At 39.5% G+C, this 24977-nt stretch overlaps 2 protein-coding genes across 3 annotated transcripts; one reads left to right on the plus strand and one right to left on the minus strand.

The window, feature by feature from the left end:
- Positions 1-2652: 2652 nt before the first annotated feature.
- thoc7 (THO complex 7) lies at positions 2653-6795 on the plus strand. 2 transcript variants are annotated; one of them, XM_061688177.1, is made up of 8 exons: positions 2653-2707; positions 2932-3052; positions 4822-4952; positions 5099-5185; positions 5405-5462; positions 6267-6333; positions 6409-6478; positions 6643-6795. In XM_061688177.1, the coding sequence occupies exons 1-8, from the start codon at positions 2689-2691 to the stop codon at positions 6702-6704; spliced, it is 615 nt and encodes a 204-aa protein (XP_061544161.1). In that variant the 5' UTR covers positions 2653-2688; the 3' UTR covers positions 6705-6795. The 2 variants fall into 2 exon arrangements, with proteins under 2 accessions (XP_061544161.1, XP_061544162.1); XM_061688178.1 differs by having other exon boundaries at positions 4825-4952.
- Positions 6796-10478: 3683 nt separating this feature from the next.
- On the minus strand, positions 10479-24014 carry synpra (synaptoporin a). Its single transcript, XM_061687743.1, has 6 exons — positions 23895-24014; positions 23717-23782; positions 14064-14188; positions 12797-12995; positions 10946-11137; positions 10479-10870 (listed from the first exon to the last, which is right to left on the minus strand). Exons 1-6 carry the CDS (start codon positions 23910-23912, stop codon positions 10619-10621), a joined length of 852 nt encoding a protein of 283 aa, XP_061543727.1. The 5' UTR covers positions 23913-24014; the 3' UTR covers positions 10479-10618.
- Positions 24015-24977: the final 963 nt, after the last annotated feature.

Here is a 24977-nt window from a genome sequence, read left to right on the forward strand (position 1 = left end):
ATTACAATCGCTAACCAATTACAAGCGACGATCCCCCCCCCGCCAAGCTGAGAACAATAAAAGACTAGCCGACGACTTGAACACCTTCTACTGCAGATTTGAAAAGGACACTTTCACGAGAGGACTTTGCATCTTTTTGCACAAATGTAAAAAAAAAACCCATTGCATTACCACAATACTGGTAACCTTTTATTGTTGAGTGACTGTGTTTTTATGTCTCAAAAGTATTCTCTGTCAATTCACTGTCTGTTGTCGTACTAGAGCGGCTCCAACTAACGGAGACAAATTCCTTGTGTGTTTTTGACATACTTGGCAAATAAAGATGACTCTGATTCAGATTTGTTTTTGTTTAACCTTTTTTAACCAGATAAAAACCCATTGAGATCAGGATCTCTTCCACATGGATGACCTGCCCAAGAGGTTAACAGTTCCAAGGAAGTGACAATAGTTTGAGGTGCAAGATGTTTTTCAAATAACAACAATCAACAACAATTTAACATTAAATCACAGGTACTGTTCGGTAGAACATATAATTCCAAGTGGAATAAGTTCAGAGTTTCAGTTTAGTTAGCAAAGTATTCCATCCTGCAGGGGCAGCAAAGCTGAAAACTCTTGTCCCAAATTCAGTCCTTACTTGAAGAACAGAATTTCCATTTTTCCCTTCTGAAGTGGTTGGTATTACCCAGTCTATAACTAATGGGAAGCCCTGTCTGACCCCAGTTTTAATCATAAAGGGGCTAGTTCGTTCGTTTGTTAGTTAGTTAGTTAGTTATGACCTTCTGGTCATTGTTGCATAGCTGTTTTTAATTGTGTCAGCTTGATGTGTACTCTATATCTTACAGACTGTCTCTCTGTGGACGCTGTTAAAAGCTTTTTCGTAGACAGCAAAGTTGGAGAATGAGGGTAAGTTCCTTTCTATGGTTTATGAAAAAAATAATACGCAATGTGACAATCCGATCTGTGCATGAACGATTCTTTCTGAATCCAGTTTCTAGGTCTCTAAATTGTTGTTCCGATACATCCTTAATTCTGTCCAAAATTATCCTGTTTGGAGCCATAGCTGGCATAGAGAGTCATCCCTCTGCAATTGGCACAGTTGCCCTGCTCTCCCTTCTGGGATTTTATTGATAAGGCCCTCTCTCCAATCAGATTGCAGTTGTTCCTCTCCCCATATCTTACAGAAGAGCAGATGAAGCAGTTCCACTGAATGTCACAGCAAAGGGTCTGAATACTTATGGCTGTGTGATAGTTGAGTTTGTCTTTTTGAATAAATCTCCAAAAATGTCAACAATTCCGTTTTTTTCTGTCAATATGGGGTGCTGTGTGTGCATTAATGAGGAAAAAAACTTGAATGATTTTAGCAAATGGCTGCAATATAACAAAGAGTGAAAAATTTAAGGGGGTCTGAATACTTTCTGTACCCACTGTGTACTATATATTTTAGATGTGTGCTTTGGGTCATTGTCTTTATTTAGTTAATTTTTATTTGTGTTATTTTCCCCTTGTGTTATCTGTAAAATGTTGCTATTTTGTATTTGTATGTACTGTACGTACTGTATTCGCACAGTATTACAGTGGATACGGAAAGTATTCAGACCCCCTTAAATTTGTCACTCTTTGTTATAGGGCAGACATTTGCTAAAATCATTTAAGTAATTTTTTTCCCTCATTCATGTAAACACAGCTCCCCATATTCACAGAAAACAACGGAATTGTTGATTTTTTTGCAGATTTATTAAAAAAGAAAAACTGAAATATCACACAGCCATAAGTATTCAGACCCTTTGCTCAATATTTAGCAGAAGAACCATTTTGAGCTAATACAGCCATTAGTCTTTGGGAAATGATGCAACAAGTTTTTCACACCTGGATTTGGGGATCCTCTGCCATTCTTCCTTGCAGATCCTCTCCAGTTCTGTCAGGTTGGATCCTGAATGTTGATGGACAGCCATTTTCAGGTCTCTCCAGAGATGCTCAATTGGATTTAAGTAAGGGCTCTGGCTGGGCCATTAAAAAACAGTCACGGAGTTGTTCTGAAGCCACTCCTTCGTTATTTTAGATGTGTGCTTTGGGTCATTGTCTTGTTGGAAGGTGAACCTTCAGCACAGTCTGAGGTCACGAGCACTTTGGAGAAGGTTTTCGTCCAGGATATCCCTGTACTTGGCCACATTCAGCTTTCCTTCGATTGCCACAAGTGCCTTGCCACAATTCTGTCTCACAGCTCTTCAGGCAGTTCCTTTGACCTCATGATTGTCATTTGCTCTGACATGCACTGTGAGCTGTAAGGCCTTATATAGACAGGGGTGCGGCTTTCCTAATCCAGTCCAAACAGTATAATCAAACACAACTGGACTCCAATGAAGGTGTAGAACCATCTCAAGGATGATCAGAAGAAATGGACAGCACCTGAGTTAAATGTGTCACAGAAAAGGGTCTGAATACTTATAGCTGTGTGATATTTCAGTTTTTCTTTTTTAATAAATCCGCAAAGATTTCAACAATTCAATTTTTTTTTTTTAAATGGCTGCAATATAACAAAGAATGAAAAATGTAAGGGGGTCGGAATACTTTCCGTACCCACTGTATGTATGATTGTGTTCTATACCGCTCGTCCAGTAGAGGGCGGTAAGCACATAGCATTTGGTCTGCTCCCAGTAAGTGAAGTGGTAGAAGAAGACTACTGAAGGCATGGGGTCTGTAACCGATGGTAAGTACTATTTTCATCTCTTCATTTGAGTTTATCTCTGTTAAATGCCAATTGAGTTGAGTCGATGCTCTAAAATAATAATTAATGTTTTTACTCGACAATGTTGTGAAAGTCACACATATTCCATACGGAATAGTGGGCTGCAGTCCCATCCCTCGTAGCATTGCTAGGAGCTAGCGGCTAGCTACGTGACCCATAACGGCGTCTTGTGGTTCTTTTCCCAGATGAAGTCATTCGAAAGCGTCTTCTTATCGACGGCGACGGAGCTGGGGATGATCGGAGAATCAATTTGTTGTTAAAAACCTTCACCAAGTGGTGCAACTCGCCTGGGACACCGGATGAAAGGCAAGTGAACTCGACAGACATTTAGTCGGTATGTTGCTTAAATTTTCAGAATGGTATGTCAAAATACCATTCTGAAAATTACACGAATACAATGAGCCCGAGTTCGTAAGAATCGGAAAGGATAAAGGATTAGATGATGATAGAAAACTATATGCTGGTGAATCACTATTATTATCAGGGTTGGCACAGGGCTATGAAACCTCTTAGCCAGTGTGGCTAAGCATCAAAATCTCCTACTGTAGTTGTGTAGTTAGCCACAACGTCATGTGTATTTATGTGGCTCAACCTTGAGCCACACTGAGCCAGTCCTCGTCACTGGGAACTAAGCCGATGTGGGCCCAATTAAAACTAACTAGTCATCAATCAGGAACAGGGTTGATTGATTAGGGAAAACAGTCTTAATTGTGAGATTTTGTTTTTCTTTTAAGCAAATATTGCAATTTGTGATTTAGCATGTGACGGAAGTTTATCTTCAGCACCCTTTACTAAACACAATAAATAAATTATTCTATAGTATGACCATCACAGCGGTTATCACATCCGCTTCACAGTTCTGAGGACCGGGGTTCAAATCCCGGCCCCGCCTTTGTGGAGTTTGCATATTCTCCCCACGCCTGCGTGAGTTTTCTCCTGGCACTCCGGTTTCCTCACACATCCCCAAAACATGCATGGTAGGTTGATTGAAGACTCTAAAATTGCCCCTAGGTGTGAATGTAAGTGCGAATGTTTTTTTTTTTTTTTATATGTGCCCTATGATTGGCTGGCGACCAGTTCAGGGTGTACCCCGCCGCTCGCCCAAAGAGTATAAGCGGTAAAGAAAATGGATGGATGGATGAGCATCGCAACATTGAAACAGCCAACAAATACACAACTCTTTCCTCAAGGGCAGGCCTAAATGTTATGATGAATTGATAGGAAGAACAAATCTTAATTTTACTATTGAATTGTAAAAAGAAAAGCCTTCCATCACAGTAGAATATTGACATACTGATTTAACTAAATAAAAGCAGGCCAAATGGTAAACTATATTTAATGTTAACTAATGTTCTTATCAATGAAAGTAAACATGTTGAAATTATTCACTTTTCTTTTAGGACTTCATATATAGAATTTTCTCAAATTCAAACTTTTTAGTTGAAAATAACCATATTGTAAATATTAAAATAATAAATATAAGTAGGCTAACTTTAGCTGTCAGATAATTGTAACAGATTTCAAAAGCAGGACAAAGTGGTCTAAATTACATAACATATACATAACATATCTCGAGTCGAAAGTCGTGGGTAAAAGAACATCACACACAGAGAGAATAATGAAAAGTGGCAGAAAATCCTTAATCCTTATCGGAGTTTTACAAATTAGGGCTCATTTTATTCGTGTAACACCTATAATCTGTTCATTTTGATATGAAGGTGTTTTGAAAATGTGGGTAACAATGCTATGTATAGATTCACTACACACAACGTGAAATATTGCATTGCTTTGAGTTTTACAATTTGGATGATTGTATTTTACAGCTAATGAAAACCGCAAATTCACCAAGAAAATATAATTTTATATAAGAAAGCATCAAAATGGCTTGAATTTTTTGGGAAAAGCTAACACTAATACTAAAAATGAGTTTGAACTTTTCTCAAATATTCTTATGGTTTTTAAATGCAGCTTTACGTATCTTGCATCATTCCACACCTCTATTCATCACACACTTTCACTGTAAGGAAAAAAATGTTTTAATATATTTTTTCCCCCTTTTTTTTTTTTTTTTTAAGCAGCTTCACACAGTACCAGAGGATGCTGGGTACATTGGCCCAATGCGAATTCTCCTTGGGAAAGACCCTGATGGTTTATGATATGAATCTGAGAGAAATGGAGAATTATGGGAAAATCTACTCAAATATAGGTACATATTTTTTCCAGTTCATTTATTCATAAGTCAATACTGAAAGTTCATTTTCATATTCTGTACTTAGGGCGTCAAAACTAATGCAGTTTGTGTACATGTTGAAACACTATTGTCCAATGAACCCCCTTTTGTCATCATGACAGAACAAAATATAACTTCGGCACACGAGAAGATAGCGGAATGCAAAAAGGAAATCCAGAGAGCAAAGCGAGTAAGAAAGAACCGCCAGGGTAAGAATTTTTATGCATTTCCTTTAAGTCAAAATCTGTTAAGGAAGTTACTGTATCTGTTTCTAGTATAGTGAGCCAATGGTATGTTAACAGCATAATCACGTTACACTTCTTGAGTTACATTGTATGAATGGGTCAGGTTTTTGTTTTGAATATACATGATTATAGCAGGTGTGGTGCTTTTCAACCTTTTCTTGTAATCCTATATTCCTCCTGCAGAATATGATGCTCTAGCAAAGGTTATTCAGCACCACCCTAATCGTCACGAAACACTCAAGTGAGTTGATCTTTGCAACTATCTAAAGATGAACCTTTATAGTCGAACGCAATCTGTTCTGTGACCGCCTAAAGTATTTGTTTTGATTTTTCTTTCATTTGAAACCAAAATAAAATCTGTCCCTGGGTGAAATCGTAGGCTTAATGAAAGTGTTCTATGCAACAGTCATAGATGTGTTAAAGTAAGACTCGGGGTCTTGTCAGTGAAATCTCTTAACCTATATACCACCACCAACCACGTGAAGGAGGACAAAAGTATTGGGACGCTGGTGGAGTTTTGTTGCTTTCATTCTCATGTCGTCTCACTTGTTGAGGCTGTCCCGTTTTGAATATGCATAACATAAAATGTTAAAGCAACAACAAAAAAGTACACATTTTATTCTACGGCCCGCCAAACGCGTCTAAAGTGGTCCATTGGCAAATGGCCGCTTTGAACCCACAATTGTTTTTATTGTTGTGAAAGTTCATGGACATTTTTGGTTGGGTGTTATATCTGTTAAGCTGCAACACTGTTCACTGGCGATTCAAGTTTTGAAATTCAGCAAATCCAGTAGGCAACAGTCGGCTGCTCATAGTAAAACTAGTGGCAGAACCCCGCACACTGTGAGACAATTCAGTCGGTTTCACCCTCTTCGCTCGCTGTGCGGCAGTCCTTAGAGGCCTACTGAGCCGAGTTCTCGTTTGATCTGCTTTGGGGCATTCAACTTTAGAGGTTCTACTGTATTTTATTTTAGTACTGACCATTTCATTCAATATGTAAGAGCACTTGCTGTTATAATATTGTCATTACTTCGTCTGCTTACAGACAATTGGAGGCACTTGACAAAGAACTCCAGCAATTGTGTAACATCAAGGAGAATGTGGATGCAAAGGTAATATGTTGTTCTTTTTTTTTTCATAACTGGATGTATTATTTAAATGTCATGAACTGTGTGGTGTGATTTTAGTTGGAACTACGGAAGAAACAGTTCCATGTACTACTCAGTACCATACAGGAACTACAGCAGACCCTTGAAAGTAAGCAAACAAGGAATTTTGTTTCGTTAGGTCACTGCATTTGCAATGCCACATTTAGAACTTTGGTTGACCTATATCATTGTTACTGCCTGTCGACCTGCGCAACAAATGGTAAAATATCCAATTGTTTTATTTTTCTAAATCATTTGAATCTCACCCCCTAGATGATGAGAAAATGGAGACTGATGAAAACAATCAGCAGAGCCCGTCAGAGAGCGCTGAATGAGGATTTGTTTTATTTAGAATCAGTTGAACCAATTTTGTATGTTATTTTTTCTGTATTTTTAAATAAATATGAAAAATACTGTCTCTTTTAAGTTGGCATCAAACCGCTTGGACTTTGGCTGTCAGTGCTGTCTCTGATTTTGCGTTAAATTGTCTCTTAAGAATTAACCAGCCTTTTGGTTTGGAATTTTGAATCCCACTACCAGCCACTATGTTCTAAAATCTTAATTATGCTAATTTATACAATCTAATAAAGAAAAGTACAAGAGTACTATCAAAGTATCAAATAGTCTGCCTTTGCAAAGATGTGAATGCAATGAAAGAATATATTATTGTAGGTTTTCCAGTCTCTGCTTTACTATGCGATTTTTAATAAAGTAATAATCCCTTAAATTATAGTTTATGCAAGTGAAACTGCTTTTTACTTGGTGGTTTTCCCCACAAGACATAAAAGGGTCACATATTGAAGTCAATTGGAAAACATTTTAATTGCATGTATACAAATTGGTCTCAAATGTAAATGTAAAATTACACAACTAAGTAAATCTGTAGTGAGCTACCTATTTTCAAAAATGTCTGAGCCATTAAGAATTGTATTGGATTGCCAGCAGTGACAGTGGGGCTAATTTACGTAGTTTCACTGCAGTGAGTTTCCCCGCCCATAACTTGGCACATAGGCTGGATGAACATCCTCCATTTCCAGCGACAGCTAGAGTGTTGCATCGGATGACACGGAGGTGCTATCGTACCAAAGCCAATCAGTAAGCAGATCTAATCATCAGCACATACTCTTTTTGGCGACGTTTCTGAGGTAGGATCTCATTATATTTGTAGTTGGGGTTGTTGCAGCGTTAACTTGAAAATGATGCACCAGCTCTCAGTTGAGTTTCTCACAAACATTGGCATGGCCTTCAATGTACAGCGTGCCACAGCAAAAAAAAACAAAAAACGAAAAATAGTAGATATAAACTGACTCACTCATAATGGCACATGCGTGAATACGTAAATGCGATACAAGAAGGAACTCACTTGAAATTTATAGACACTTGCCAAAAAATGTTTACGTCATGGAAATGTTTAATAATTCCTTTGAAAAAGTAAACTTTCATAGCTTATATATTCAGGGCCCACAATTTAAACTGAGTTTAACAAGTATTTATTTGTTTATTGTTAAATAGTTTGAGCTTCCATCTTATAAAACCCACAAAATCAGGAATTCAAAAAATTAAAATACTGTAAATAAATCAGCCCAAAGTTTGCAGGCCATAAATGTTTTAAACTGAGTGTCACCCATTAATCATCTACTGAAATCGAAGCAACTGCACAGCTTTCCCCAGGTGTCATTAAATTGCTTCAGTTTGGTTCAATATGGGGAAGACTGCAGACTTGACAACTGGCCAGAAGACCAACATTGATATCCTTCATAGGCTGGGTAAAAATTCATAGCTATGGAGGCTGGTTGTTCACAGAGTGCTGTGTTCAAGCATATCAATGGAAAGTCTAGAGGAAGGACAAAATGTGGCAGGAGAAGATGCAGCAGCAAAAGAGATGACCATGGGCTTCAGTGGATTATTAAACAGAAGATTCAGGATTCTAGCAGAGATCCAGAAAGAGTGGAATGAGGCGGGAGTCACAGCTTCAAAAACCACCACATTCAAGCGCATCCGGGAGATGGTCTACAACAGTCGGGTTCCTCGGGTCAAGCCACTTCTGAGCCTGAACCACCGTAGGAAGCGTCTCAACTGGGCCAAAGAGTAGAAGGACTGGACTATTGGCCAATGGTCCAAGGTCCTCTTTTCCAATCAAAGTCAAGTGTGCCTTTCATTCGGGAATCAAGCTCCAAGAGTTTGGAGGAAGATGGTGAAGCACAGAACCCAAGCTGCTTGAGGTCCTGTGTGAAATATCCACAGTCTGTCATGATTTGGGGTTCAATATCCAATGCGGATGTTGGTCAACTCTGCTTTCTTTAATCCAAGGTCACCCCCCCTGCCTCCCCCGGAACGTGGGTGAAGTTCTGCCGGAGGTGGCAGTTGAAACTCCTTCTGACAGGGGATTCTCCCAGACGTTCCCAGCAGACCCTCACAATACGTTTGGGCCAGCCAGGTCGGACCGGCATCTTCCCCCACCATCTGCGCCAACTCACCACCACGTGGTGATCAGTTGACAGCTCCGCCGCTCTCTTCACCCGAGTGTCCAAGACATGCGGCCTCTGGTCACCACCCAGCTCGCATTGCACCCGACCCCTATTGCCCCTCCCACAGGTGGTGAGCCCAAGGGAAGGGGGACCCATGTTATCCCTTAGGGCTGTGCCCAGCTGGGCCCCATGGGTGCAGGCCAAGCCACCAGGCGCTCACCTTCGAGTCCCACTTCCAGCCCTGGCTCCAGAGGGGGGCCCCGGTGACCTGCGTCCGTGCAAGGCAAAATGTTTTCCTGTATTTTCAATCTTCATAGGGGTCTTTGGAGCTTTGCTATGTCTGGTCCCTCACCTAGGACCTTTTTGCCATGGGTGACCCTGCCATGGCCAGAAAACCCCAGACAACTTAGCAACTAGGATCATTGGGACACACAAACCACTCCATCACAATAAGGTGACAGCTCAAAGAGGGGCTGCCTTAATATGTTCATGCAAATGAACAATTTTGTGTGACAATTGGAACACTGAGATCTGTATATAATTAATGAACTGCCATTTCCAGTAATAAGTCCAATGCGTCATGTTAACATTTTCTTTAATATAACATTTAGCCTCTACCATAAAATTCAAGATGATGTATATATTCCTATTCAAAACACGACTTAGTACGACTTTGGACAGAGCAAGCCGACAGCAGAATTGATACTAGTATCAATTTTAACATTTGACAGCAAATGCATGATCTGCTAATAGGAGAACTTATCAGTCATATCATAATTTGCAAAATTTTATAATAACATTGACCAGCACACATTCATACAGAGACTGTTGAACACATGGGCATCATGAGCTTTTTTTATTACCACATGCAAATAGGTCAACAATAAGAGTTGCACTTGTCATATTTCTTTAAACAAACATCAACTTAGCATAGTCTCTTCAAGTATCACTTCTTCAAATATAAAACACAAACTTGATTGTGAGTTTAGAATAAAAACTAAGCAACCTTTGCATATAAATATGATACCATTGACACATGCTTTTTTTTTTTTTGCTGGGCTTTTGATGTCAGTGGACATGCTGGCATGCTTCAACTAGAGCAAAACCCCATTTAATTATTATTAATAATTATTAATAATAATAATTTGTTATAATTATTATTAATAATAATTTAATTACTTTAAACCATATTTAAAACCCTATTGTAACAGGTCTGACACGCATGGACAACATTCACAGTAAATTGTTGCAAGAGCACCCACTTGAAAATAAATAGAGGAAAAAATCCTCTTCACATGATCAAAACAAATTTATTTTACCTACTTTGTCTAAGCATTTTATTGGAGTCACATAACCACAGATACTTTATTAAAATGAACTTCCAGTTAGATTAAAAACTGAAGACATAACACCAATCCAGTTTAGAAAACACTTAAAAATAGAATTGCAGAGACCATAGAAACATACAGTATCATGCACAAAGTCAACATTTTAAAATTTTGGAATATACAAATACAAAAAACATCCATGTCCAAACCTTTTTAAAACATTACCAAGCACATACTGTAGATATGATCCAGTGAGGAAATCGAACATATTGCATTCACCCCCCCCCCCCCCCCAAAAAAAATAAACAGAACGAGTAAAAATATACCTGACAAAACTTTAATTTATTGGACTTAAACTCTTCTAACTTCTTGGTCATCTTTTTTTCCGACATTGCTATCACCTGTTGCCATGTTTAGAATGCGGAAGCACCACTCAAGGTATAAAAAGGCAAGCTACATTTGATTGCCGTAGGAGGAAAGCCCTCCAACCTGACTGTACTCGGATGGCTGGTCCAGGTCTCCCTGGGTGTTGTAGCTCCCAGACTGATCAAAGCTGCCCTGGTTGCGGGTCTGCTGGGTGAAGGTGCCGGTCTGCTTCTCGGAGGCCCCGGCCACAAACCTGGTAGCACCTTTGTGCCAACCAGTCTCCTTGAAGACAAACCAGATGTTCCCCGCCCAGAGAACAAAGTTGAGGAATCCAAACACCTGGAGAGGAGCAGTGTGAACATGTTTTAACATTTGGTAGTTTTTCTGGACATTTCTGCACATTTTATTACCTACCACTGAGTTGTTGAGTCCAGACCAGTGTGGTTCCTGCACAGAGCCACATTTATTTCTCTGATCTTTACAGGCAGAAATAAGAAGCTGAACCTCATCCGGATGTGTAGCTAACTTGACATCAGACAGAGCTTTGGCCCAAGCAGAAGAGCTGACGAGCCACATGAAGGAGAATACAACGGTCACAACAAAATCCTAAAGGGATGTAAGACAAACATTTATAAGCAAGCCTAATGAATACACCCTCTCTTTGTATTACAAACCTAGAAGAGCAGACCCCCACCAATTAAGGTTGCACAAATAAAGTGAAAAAGTGGTGGGTTTTTTTCGACTACATTGTGGTAGGCAGCAGTTTCTGCAGTAAACAAACACACAAAAGATACAGATCTGCTGTATATAATTTTTACACCGACGCAAATGCAATGACATCGTCAAGTGTTATCGCGATTGTTCAGTACTCTGTCGAATCAAAATTAAAACTGTCAGCCAAATTCATACAGTCTACTACCGCACGCCCCTATCTAAGAATTATAGAGCTATTGCATGAAAATTTGGCGTGAAGTGGTACGTGTGGCAAGGGGCAACAAAAAGCAACAGAGGCTAATGTTAGCGGCGCGTCACCCACACATACAGCCTCACAGAGAATGTTCATGAAACTTAAGGTCAAATTAAATTCATGGTATTTCATCAATCATAATGTGCTTTCAAATTTGGCCTGAACCAACCTTTGAAAAAAATGGACTAAGTATTCAGTTGCCTACCTTTAGCTTCTAACTCTCCTGTCTCTCATTTCTCTTCGGGCAGCATTGTGTAGCCTACCACCCAGACTGTGTAGTGAGCGATGAAATGAGTCGCTTAGTACTTAGTTTGCAAGTCCTACAAGGTGGAATGAAACAGTTTGCGTTTTTGCCCTCCCACTCCCCGTGCAACATTACGTACTGTACAACATTCCAATTCCAAAGCTCCATATGGTACCTTTACATGTACCGTAATTTCTCATGTTAATGCGCACCCATGTATAATATGCACCCCCAAAGTTGACTTCAAAATTCTGGAAAACCCTTCAACCTTTGTGTAATGCATTTTTACAATGCATGATTTTGCTTCTACCTATATGATCAAAACATGAAATATTTGTATTTTGTTAGTTTTTTCAAAGAATTATTCTGAAGTTAAGCACTTTATTTGAACACATAATACTTTCTTTTTATTTACTTGGTCTTATTTTGAAATTCACAGCCCTACTTTTACAGTATTTAGTAAATGAGAAAACACAACATTACACTGCCAGAATTTGTAAGATGGGTACAATTCTTTAAAGAAAACATGAAAGGCCAGGCAAAACACATTTAATTTTATTTTCATGGGATTCAAATTAAACTGTCAAGCATTTCAGAAAAGCATGATCATTAAACAAAGCATAACCATAAAGAAATGAGTGACGGTTGTTGTTCAGTCATCAGTCGTATTTAAATATATATATTTCACAAATTCTGCCTGGGTATGTAAACTTATGAGCACATTTGTACATATATGCAGTCATATGTACCCCCTGACATCTTGGAATGAAAGTGGAGGCTACACCTTTTTAATAATCTCTAGGTGACATACTAGAATGAACGTGTACAAATTCTTCATAACCTCTCGGGGGCGGTGGCATATTGAAATGAAAGTGTACAGCTTTTTCATAACCTCTAATTGGCGGCATACATTTATAAAATGGTCAAGTCTTTTTCATTTTCTCCTATACCTATGTATAATTCACACTATTGACTTATGACCATTTGTTTTTGGGGGGGGGGGGGGGTGCGAATTATACACGAGAAATTACAGTACATGATTTTCGACACTCACGATCAGTGGTCCTCGGTTGTTTTCACGGTACTTGTTATGAAAGAAGATGTAGACAACGGTGGCAACAAGTGAGTAGAGGAAAGCAAAGACTGCAATTGTAACGAAGAACTCCGCAGAGGATGAAAAGTCTCCAATGAGAAAGAGGCGCTCCCTCCTCATGCCCTCACACATGGGTGCTTCAAACGTCACCTGGTGCAACCTGATGCAAAATAGACACAGTGATCACATTCAAATAACGTTTGCTTCAGAGCAGTGGTTCTCAAACCTTTTACACAGAGTACCACGTAGAAATACTTAGTACCACCATTGTTGACCAACATTAAAATACAGTAGCATAGTAGGCCAAAGTGTTGATCATAAACAAAACACAGGTTTTATTCTAAATATGATTGCAAACCTAATTACTGTAACACTATGCTCAGTTTAACATTAATGTTGTAATCAAATATACAAAATTAAAAACGGTATTTAAATATTTTTTCAATCAAGAAGTAAAAAAATAAATATATAATTGTTTAAAAATAGTTCTTGGAGATCAAATAAATGAAGTTAAATACAACTGAAAAGTACTTGGGCAGTGATTCTTCCACATGGCACTAGAGGTTGCCAAATCACACTTTAAGAATCATTGCTTTAGATAAAGTACATTTGGATTTAAGTGGGGCATATTCTAACATGTGCTTATAGCTAGAGTATGTAACAATTAATTTTTTTGTTACAAAAAAGTCATTTTCACCCAAGCCACTACTAGAGGTGAAGATACAATGCAGATCAGCTCCTCTATCTGTATTTTTCAGGATTTGATTTTTTTTTTTTTTGTAAATATTCAGTGATACTGTAGGGCGGCACGGTGAGAACTGGTTAGCACGTCTGCCTCACAGTTCTGAGGACTGGCGTTCAAATCCCGGCCCCGCCTGTGTGGAGTTTGCATGTTCCCCCCCGTGCTTGCGTGGGTTTTCTCCGGGTACTCCGGTTTCCCCATCCCAAAAACATGCGTGGTAGGTTGATTGGAGACTCTATATTGCCCATAGGAGTGAATGTGAGTGTGAGTGGCCGTTTGGGTTATATGTGCCCTACGATTGACTGGTGACCGGTTCAGAGTATACCCTGCCTCTCGCCCGAAGATAGCTGTGATAGGCCCCAGCACGCCCGCGACCCAAGGGCATTTATAGTAGTTACTTAAAACACACTCCAACAATTGTGTAAAACAAAGCAACTGAATAAAAAAGTTAAAAAGTGTTTAAATACGAAGATGAATGGGTCTCACCTGAAAGGATAAGCAAAGTCAATGGCAATGCTAAGGTTGCTGCTGGTCTTCTCCATGCAGTCCACACTAACCCGCAGCTGCCCAGAGTAGCCCCCACATGTTGCGAAGGCAAATATGGCAAAGACCTAAAGAGAGGGAAAAACATTGTTATTTCCTATGGCCTGGGCTTTTTTTTCCCCGAATAGCATAGTATTTCACAAAAAGATTCAGATCAAATGCTGGTCTGTTTTTTCCTCTGCATTAGCGCCTGGTTCCACCTGTTCGTAAGCATTTGAGTTTTGTTTTTCAGCCTTTGTTGTTTTCTTGTATTTCATGCAAAAAGTTTCCATTGTAGGCTCATTAGTTTTAAATCAACAGATATTTCTCAATTATTCTAGTTTTTAAGATCTGGTAAATTGCAACAAGAATGTCACCATGTAAACAATTCCGAGTACATGCATTTTGGCAATTCTGATGTGAAGTCAGTATAACACCATCAATGGGTGGATGGATCACAATAGCTGCAGTATGTCTGCAATGTGGTGTGTGGGGAAAACAGAATTTTAGAGTCTTAAAACTGACTTTTTTTTGTATTTGGCTCCCATGCACCGGCACCTTATGACCACTTCATTCCAAACAAAGAAATGTGCATTTGCTTTCAGACTCAAGATACCAGGATTGACTGTTTTGTGATTGTGCATGATAATTGGAAACACTTGACACAGTAAATGCATGCACCTATCAATGCAGCAGTTGTAAAAACATTTTGTTTTGAAAGGCATTAAAACACTATGAATAAAATATACTAAAAAATACATGAAAGCTGTATCCGCAGTGTGATACAAATGTATAGTTGTTTGTTGTTGCAATTTTATGGCCCTTAACAGATTATTTCTATTTCCACCAATCTGTGTGGTATCAATGGTTTCAAAGTCTGAACAAATTGTTGAACAGCATCTTGGAATGGAATCTTCGAGGTTCCACTCTGTGTCTCAGGACATGAGAACTAGACTTTACACCGATCTGATTGGCTTGATCGGTATCTGCCGATAATTAGCATTTTATGCTGATCGGCTTTAATGTCATAATTCGCCGATCCGATCAATGACGTCATTGATCGGCTCTGCAAAAGACATTTACTCCACGTCGCCATTGCGTACAGTATATTTGAATCCAAAAGCTAGTTTATTTTTAGCCTTGTCGCGTGTCTTTTGACGTAGTACTGTAAATATCTGACAACCAATTACAATTATAATTCAATTACAATAAGTTAGCACCCATTATTTCTGTCATATTGTAATGTTGGTTTGACCTGACTGATTAGAATACATGACCTGAATAGAGAATACTTTTGAAGATACTCAGTATACAGTACACAAGTATATACAGTAAATGAACAAGTCATTTAAAGAGACACATTACTCCATCTTGTGATCGGATCGGTGAGCGGATCGTTTTTGTAAACTCGATGATCGGTCCCAAAAATCGTGTAAATCATGTAAAGCCGAAAGAGAACGTCTTAAATCTTTACAGTGCAGCTCAACCTATTTACCTAATAAAAGCTCTATCTATATACCTACATCAATAAACCTATTTAACTTTTTAGTACAATTCATTTCCATTTAATCTTGAAAAACTGTTTTTTCAACTTTTATTAAGGTATCATTTTTATTTTAATTCATTCAATCATCATTTAAGTACTTACAATAATATTAAATATGTTTTAGGAATAAAACGTCTTGTTTTTGGTGAACACTTGGGCCTACTACACTAGTGTATTTTAATGTTGGTCATGATGGTGGTACTTGGTGTAACAAGTGTGAAAACCACTGATCTAACCCATCAAGTCATCTAACCAAACCCTGGATGGACTTTTTCAGCACACTTTTCTATATCAAGTACTTAAAGCCAAATCATTATTGCAACAATCAACCATTTTATTTTTTATTTTTTTGCAGTTACAAACCTCTGGACATGCAGATGGCAAAGAGCTGCAGACATGGCTATGCAGAATGCTTTTCGGCCTATGGAGGGCCCTGTCTACAGTAATCCCTCGCTATTCGCAGGAAAAGCCACAAATAGTGAAAAACCGTAATTGACAACACCTCGCTTTGTTGAAATAATTGCCCATTATATACCACTAGTTTAAAATAAAAATAACACCAACTATCATACCAAAAAAGATCATATCATTTAATACTCATCTTTCAACATTCCCCTTCAAAATAAAAGGCTTCCAGATTATTTGATTTTGAAAAAAATGCTCTCTAAGTGCATGAGGACCTTCTGTACAACCCAGGCAAAATTATATTCACTCGAGATGCATACTCTCTTGGATCAACTGTACTACTTTCATATTTAGACAGGGCCTTTGAAACCACGTTGTGCAATTTACAGTAGTTAGTTAAAACATACTTCTTGTGGCATCTCACAAAAATAACAAAAAGGTGAGTTTTTCAGCAAATACCAGAGGATAGGTAAAAAAAAAATTTTTTTTAAATGCAAATATTCAACCGTGAATGTGCGGGGATTACAGTACTAAACATTTATATCAAGGATTGTATTAGTGGGAAAACTTTAATTGTTGTATTGTTATTATATATTACTTGTGATATTAGTAATTTACTGTCAATATTTGCCACAGCTGAAGGATATATTACGGGGGGAAAAAACTGTAGGAGGGCATTTAATATTTGTTTCAAAATTTTTATACTAACAAATTTGCAATGGATGATTTGCCTAATGTATAGATTTGGCAAATATCCTGCTCTCCATACAATCTGGAGGAGGCAAAACACTGGCCATGATTCAGCAAAAATTCTTGTAAGATTTTTTTTTCACATTTGCGATAAAGAAAAGAATCCAAGCAGGGTTTATGAAAACTCACAATCACATTCACACCCCCGCCAATTTAGACTTTTGACACCTGCCAATAGAGGCACAGCAACGTTTCCCAGACTGACGAGATTAACCCCTCCGCACATTCTACTGCATATTATTTAATAGATGTCCAAGTTTGGCGGGCAACAATTGGCTCACTTTTTGTTATCTTTGTAAAAACATGTCAAGTATAACAAAATGACTGTCATGATGGGATTTTCTCTTTTTTTTAAAAAAATATTATTGGCCAGTTTCCCGTCATATAAACATAAAACAGTATTGACAGTGTATTGTGTGCCCTGTGGGATGTTGTCTGAAAAACATTAAATCAACATTGGAAGCCAATCCAGAATTAGTGTAAAAAAAAATAAAAATAAAAATGTGAATGAAAAAGTCATCTGTTTTCTACACTGTTTTTACTCCTTAGGGTCGCGGGTGAGCTGGAGCCTATCTCAGCTGACTTGGGGCGAGAGACGGCTCCAGCCAATCGCAAGGCACACATAGGCAAACAACCATGCAACACTTACAGTACATTCACACTCCACTCCAAACAGGAAGGCCGGAAACCCAAACCTCACAATTACTGCACTGTGCGATAATATGAATTTTAAAACAAATTAACATTTAACAAATTTGAAGTGTACAATGCAGATGGAAAACATTTTAACATTAGAATTGTGGTATAGTTTGGGATGAGAATAGATTTACAGATTCACACAGTCACATAAGCAATTTCTCCAACCCAGTGTTTGCTTTTGCATGATACGATTCTGGTGGGTATTTTTGCCTCAAATTTATCCTGTGACTGACTGGCAAGTGGAGGGTGTACCCCACTTCTCAGTCATAGTCAACAGTATAAGCAGTATTGACAATTGAAGAATGAATGGAGTTTGTATTTAATGGATTCTATTTGAAAGGATACTCTGTGGGTTTGAAAGTGTCATTTTCCTGCAGAATCAAGCTTCAGGTGGAGTTCAGAGTCTGATTATGGCCATGTCAGAATGTACAATGGAAACCTTGGGGATTTGGGGCCTCATGGAAAAAAAGATCTCACTTTGGACACCTCCACATAAATTCTGCAAAGGAAAAATATTATTTTCCTGGGGCCCCGAGAATAGCAATCACTAACAGTGGCCCAAGTCGGCCTAATTAGACAGGTCTCGTTGTAATATACATAGAATCACACGTACACAAAAAAGAACTATACAGTTCAATCTTATCATGCTCAGGCATTAAGCATTGCCAAACTCAAATAGCCAAATGGGAAAAAGTGGCCAGAGATGGAGAATAATAAACGCTCTTAAATGTTACCAAAAACCCCTGATAATGATCTCTTGCCTTCCGTATACCACCCAGCTCCACCCTCGTCCAGCTGTCTCCTCTTCCCGTGATTTATCCGTCGGGTTTAGCCCTTCTCATTTCAGGCTGGGGCCTTTGAACAGGGGAGCGTGTCATTGTAGCGGGAGGGTGGCCGCTAAGCCTTGCACCCTGCGTGTGTTTATCTGCCTCTCCCAGCTGGGCTCCTCAGGGAGCAAGCCGCAGAGAGAGAGAGAATAAACAAATGGAACGGCGAGAATAAGATGCTTGGGTACAGAAATGAAAAACAAACATCTCCTTGTTTTGCCCTCTTTCCTGGACTACACGGCATTGAATCACTTTAAATGAAGACCCTAATTTAAAGCTAAGTTTCATAAACAAATCTCATGTCAGCAAAGAAAAAGACGTCCCAAAGAAATGTCAAATTTAAGCAGAGTAAAAAAAAAAAAATTACAAATCTGTACAAATGACATCTTGTCAGACAAATGACACACGTTAGTATGTTAACTCCATTACAAATAAGGTACATTTCTACAACATAACAGGTCAGCGCGAGGCGTGGGGGCGTGTCCACTATTAGCATGCCCGTGAGTGCACGAAAAATGATTGACACCTCGTTAGCAAGGTTATTATCGTAAACGAAAACGAACGAAATCACTAAAACTCAAATTGAAAAAACATTTTTGTCAACGAAATAGAATAAAAACAAGAATGCTTTTTAAAAACGATAACTAAAACGACATTTTACGTTTGCAAAACTAACTTTAATTATAGCGATAATGTCCTTTGTTTTCGTCTTTGTCAACTCATTTCATACATGGGTTTTCGGGGTTGCTTTTAAAAAAAAAATTTTTTCTTCAGATAAATACATAGATACAGAACAGATATGGAAGGAAGATCGAACAGTCCTATGGGAATTGTAGTTCACTTACTGGGCGTCGCCTTAAAGTGACGTCATCGGGCAGTGCCGTCGGATTGATGGCTCGCAAGACCAAGTGCAAGGTTTGTCTTTGAGCTAACTTTTACGACCAAGCTGTTTTTGTTGCCACGCGTTGCTAACGGAAATGACTAAGACGGCTACCGACTAGGTAGCGGCTTCACGGAACCTCCACGCCGGTTATTCGTCTTTTGGCGAAAACTCAAGAGAAACTGACAAGAGTCTTAAAATGCCGCTGTAAAGGCAGACAATAAGTTGATCTTGCTGACACAGCAGGTGATTGTACTACACGACTTTTCACAGCACGACTTCAGTAACAGCAGGAACACTTGAAAGGCTTTGTCACAATAATCCTGAACTCCAAAAAAAAAAAGACTGGATGCACTTTCACTGGTGATACAGCATGCTTACTTTCTATCTGTCTATCTAACAGGCACAAATCTGAAAGTCCACTTGAGAAGGTACGTTCTGTAAATGGATTAAAACATTCCTGTGTTTGAACTCATCCATCCATCCATCCATCCATTTTCTGTACCGCTTATCCTCACTAGGGTCGCGGGTGTGCTGGAGCCTATCCCAGCTATCTTCAGGCGGGAGGCGGCGTACACCCTGAACTGGTCGTCAGCCAATCGCAGCGCATATATAAACAAACAACCATTCGCACTCACATTCACACCTACGGGCAATTTTTTTCAATTAACCTACCAAGCACGATTTTGGGATGTGATTTTGGGACTCCACACAGGCGGGGCCGGGGATTGAACCCCGGTCCTCAGAACTGTGAGGCAGATGTGCTAACCAGTCTTTCACCGTGCCGCCCTCTTTGAAATCAATCATATTTATTTATTTTTTGAGTGTGGTTGCCCTGCTCTGTGACCCCGCCCTCCCACTTGAGTTGTGGGCACACACACACAGACACACACACGCAAACACACTCTCACACGATCAATTAGTCTGGCCAACAAACAGCTTCTTCATTCGGTCATTTCAGTGAACAAAGAAAATAATGTTTCTGTAAGGCATGCATATGTTTTGGGGTACTTAAACGTATTTGTGGACAATATTGGAACTATATGGACATGACATGTTCTTAATTATGCATGTAAGAAACAATGATCCCGTTAATCTGAATCAAAGTCCTAAAAGCTAACCACTTGATTAACAGCAGCACACGAGAAAGCTTGTCTTATCTTTTTACAGCAGCAGCAGCGTCATAGAACAAATGTAGGACTCATTTAGTGGCAGCTAATCTCTTCATGCACGGGGAGTGCGTTTTGTCCTGCATAGCCCAGATTCATCTACCCCACTCACTCATTTATTTCTCTCTCTCTCTCTCTCTCCCTCTCTCTCGCTCTCTCTCTCACACACTCCTGCCCAAAACCATAAAATCTTTATGGTTTTGGCTTTAATAAAGATCTTTTTTACATACTGTTCTTCTTTGATGGGCCTTCAATGTCAATTGAGGTGCCCAACATTATCCGATCCACTGTATAGGTTCGAGGATATAGGTAAAAGAAAAGTTGGACTATTTGATTGATAACAGACAAAACAATCACTCTAGTGAGGTCAGTTGGACTACTCGAACCGTTTCTAACAAATAGCCAATGTTAGTTTCGGATAACTAAATACTATCTGAATTTCTCGTGCAATGCTGCGCATGTTACAATCAAGATTACAAAGATTCATGTAAACAACAAACACTGACACACACTACTCAGATGCTGAACTACCTACAAATATGTATTCTCTTGCTCTTCCCCTTGTTTTGATTTGGTCTGAATGTACTTTATGTGTGAGTGGACATTGTGCAACTGTCTGTCAAAAACATACCCTAATGCATTATAGTCCACTGAGGTCAGTGAAAAATGATACAAAACAAGAGTGAAAATTGAAATAGAATTTTTCAAGGATAACACGGACCAGTCCGAGATCCACTGAGATGGCGTGTAGCTCAAACACGCTCAAGCTTATTGCTTAAGGGTCAAGGGGAATCTTTTGAAGATTCAGATAAAGTAACATGACATCAGAGTGATTATAGAGTCTTCAATTCCTGAACTGAGGTTTGCCACTTTGACATATATTGCAGTACTGTATAGGCATTTTTGAGGATTTCATATGGTGCCCACAATGAGACAAGATAAATAGCCATTCAGTTAAGTTCCAACTACGACATCACTGGGATTCTGGGTCAGCCCCGTCTTACAGATGATGAGAAGATCCTGACTCACGAAGGGGACTAAATGATCACTCATTATTTGTCACTTATTCACTTGCATTTTGCTTCCACACAATTGGCCCCAACGTGACGTATGACACAATGTGCTTGAAAAAGTGCGTGGAGTGTTGCAGCCATGATGATGCTTCAATGCATAAACAAATGTATATCATTACTATCAAGTGCTCATTCAACTGTACAATTTCACTCCCTTTCTCATACCATCGCTCTTGTGTGACCACACACACACATACGGTGAAGAGCTTGGGCACATCTCAAAGGACAGCTTCTGCATGAGTTAGTCCATGGTGGAGAGAAGGGGACCTACAGCTGTTTGGAACAGAATATGCCAGCCAGAGATTGTATGCCACACACACACACACACACACACACACACCATCAGCATTCTTTGCAGATATGGCAGCTAATGACTTCCAATCTTCCAGCAAACTCACTGGACTGCTGCAACTAGCAATGTTGACGCGAACAGTGAACATACCTTCATTGTACGCATGGCCAATCAGGCGTACAGTTAAAGGTTGGACATTTTGTTTTTTTTCACGTGTACTAACCAACTAACAAACTTGTACTTCTACTAGCTTTGAAACATGTGCACTGGCATTTGGTTTGTTTTCATGGTCAATCCAACAACGACCAAACATTGCGTGTAGTGGCTCATCAGTGTCAAGAGTCAAAAACGTAGTACTCAAACAAACAAAACTATTACCCACTGATGAAAACCCAACCGCCTTCTCAGAGGTAATGTTGTAATGGACGCCGCAAAAAGTGTGATCATTTCCAGACAAGCTAAAGCCTAACCACAGCTATATTATTGTAATTTGGGCCAGTGTTTGAATTGCCAGCAGAAAGGTTGAGAAAGTTATCATCCCATCAGTACAGAAAAGAGAAGGTTATATTTGTCTGTGCTGTGACCTGCTTCCCCTGGGGTTGTTTCGCGGGTGTGTGTATGTGTGGGACACTTTCTTGGTTATTTCGAAGGTTTTTCCGTGGTGATGGGCAGAAACAACATTCTCCTTTCTTTGTGTTACCTCTGTCGTCAAGGACAGTTACGACATTTTCTTGTCTTTAGTGATAGACACTTTGGCAGCTCGTATGTGGGATGATTAAAAAAACAAAATAAAATAATGATATAATAATAACAATAATGATGTGTTCAATGAATCGATCTCTAAAATGATTTAGAAGGTTGGATGCCCGCCGTTGAAATAAGTTTGACATCCACCACACACGTCCAAGGAGCTCGCGTGTCTTTCTGCCTGCATGAACCCCGATCAAATTCACCAAAATCACGTTATATCACCTGCGCCAAATCTTGGACGTGGTATGAGCTGGCTTAAGTTTAGACAGACCTTCTGACATCAAACTCTCACTCCACCAAGCACAACTCCAAGGGCGCAACCTCGCTGTGCCGACTGTGCTTGGTGCAGACGGGTCTGCCAATTTGGCAAATGCACAGTAATCTTGCACTTGCACGAAAATTAAGATGCGGCGGTTTTTACGCTGAAGCGCGGCTGCGCCGTCTACGAAAATAGAGCCTTTTGTTGTATGTCACTAGTCTCTTGTAGCAGGTGCTCATCTCCGGTGCCGCAGTCAGCAACACAGCAACTATCATTTTTCAAATACGAATACAGTAATCCATTTACATCTGCTATAATTCATTTACCACCATAGCGCAGTATACACACATTGCTTCCTTATCTTTTCCCCAATCTTTCCATATTCTATCGCACAGGTGTCAAACTCAAGGCCCGGGGGGGCCAGATCTGGCCCGCCACATCATTTTATGTGGCCCGCGAAAGCAATTCAAGTGTGTCAACTTCCATGATTCTGGCTAAAATCTGTTCCAAATTTTTGCATAATATTCATATGTAATAAATAGTAATGATCTATTGTAAGCATGTTTTGCCTCCAAACCCCTTTTACAGCTACTTGAACAATAGTTGAACAAACCATTATACTTGACTTCTGATTTCAAAACGAGTTATCCATCAATTTGTTGTCTACGTGTAATAATATGATGAGGCAATTAAACATTGATATGGTTTTACAATCGTAATGGCCCTCTGAGGAAGGGGGGGGGGGGGGGGGTGAGAAATAGGGGGGGATTCAGCCACAAATCACAGTCATGTACTGTAAAGGCTAATTAAGCTAATATCACCAAATAATGATGATGGTGACTGTACGGACGGTTGTGTGTAAACGTCCCCCAACGTCACGTTGAATCCACATTATGTAACTCACCGTTGTTGTTTCATGAAGTTAGCACATTGGATAAAAAAAATAAATAAAAATGTTGCGACTTACCCATTCCAAAACACGGATAAATCCCAGAGGTAGTTTAAGCACCTGAAAGGTCCCCGCGGATGCAAGCTGCAAACACACGAGGGAAGTAAAATGTTTTTTGTTGTTGTTTTTTTTTTTTAGTTGTAATTCAGCATACTCTTTTTTTTTTCACGTCGCAAACGTTCTGCGATTTACTGGCCTGATTTGCAGTGTCCATCCCAGCAGTGTTTCCTCGTCCTACTCGCTTGATTGGACGTAAACAAACAGCAAAGGGAGACACAATGCAGTCAGTGTTGCGAGGTGGGATCAGTCCAGTCAGTCGGTCGGGGGGGCTTTTGGCTGGGATTCCGACTCCATCCGGAAGAAAACGAGTCTCCTCTCCCTCTTGTGCCAATCACGGTCACTTGTGAATTATTTAAGGTGCTAAAATGAAAAATGAAAAAAAAAAAAGATCACAGTAATTTATCATATCAAAAAAATTAAGGGTTAGTGTAGGGACATTTTTAAATTGTTTTCGCCACTGTAAGTAATAACTGGATATCCTATTTAGAGAGAACATTGTAAAATGTTATAGGCTACATTTAGGTTTTTTTGTTGTTGTTTTTTTTAGATCAGAAAAAAAGAAATCAAGAAAAATGGAGAGCATAATTTCAGAACTTTTACAGAACAATCCTTTTCAATTGTAATGGCAAATTCTCATGTTATCATACTGCAAAAGAACATAGAGACTGTGTGCTGAAAAATTCTCCCTGTTTCCAAACATACTTACAGTATTATCATGATTTATGTTTGCAGTGGAGTACAGTCGTGGCCTTCAAAGCCTTCTCTCTCAAAATCACTGACCTACATTTATTCACAGCTTACACGAAATTGTATTGCCGGCAAGGTGGCCGACTGGTTAGCACATCTGCCTCACAGTTCGGGGGACCGGGGTTCAAATTCCGGCCCCGCCTGTGTGGAGTTTGCATGTTCTCCCCGTGCCTGCGTGGGTTTTCTCCGGGCACTCCGGTTTCCTCCCACACACCCCCCCCAAAAAAAAACATGCGTGGTAGGTTGATTGACGACTCTAAATTGCCCGTAGGTGTGAATGTGAGTGCGAATGGTTGTTTGTTTCTATGTGCCCTGCGATTGGCTGGCGACCGGTTCAGGGTGTACCCTGCCTCCCCGCCTGAAGATAGCTGGGATAGGCTCCAGCACACCCGCAACCCGAGTGAGGATAAGCGGCTCAGAAAATGGCTTCTCTAAATGATTTGAAACAGAATATGCCATATATATATGTGTG

Source organism: Phycodurus eques, chromosome 10 (genome assembly GCF_024500275.1).
Source record: "Phycodurus eques isolate BA_2022a chromosome 10, UOR_Pequ_1.1, whole genome shotgun sequence".
Taxonomy (NCBI): Eukaryota; Metazoa; Chordata; class Actinopteri; order Syngnathiformes; family Syngnathidae; genus Phycodurus; species Phycodurus eques.

What these genes read in the sequence shown, in the direction of transcription:
- synpra (XM_061687743.1), bottom strand. An exon ending in TTATCCGTGTTTTGGAATGG is followed by an intron (nt 14,189 to 23,716) that starts GTAAGTCGCAAC and finishes CCCTCTCTTTAG; the next exon opens with GTCTTTGCCATATTTGCCTT. An exon ending in CTGGACTCAACAACTCAGTG is followed by an intron (nt 10,871 to 10,945) that starts GTAGGTAATAAA and finishes GCTCCTCTCCAG; the next exon opens with GTGTTTGGATTCCTCAACTT.
- thoc7 (XM_061688177.1), top strand. An exon ending in GAAAATCTACTCAAATATAG is followed by an intron (nt 4,953 to 5,098) that starts GTACATATTTTT and finishes TCATCATGACAG; the next exon opens with AACAAAATATAACTTCGGCA. An exon ending in AATCGTCACGAAACACTCAA is followed by an intron (nt 5,463 to 6,266) that starts GTGAGTTGATCT and finishes GTCTGCTTACAG; the next exon opens with ACAATTGGAGGCACTTGACA.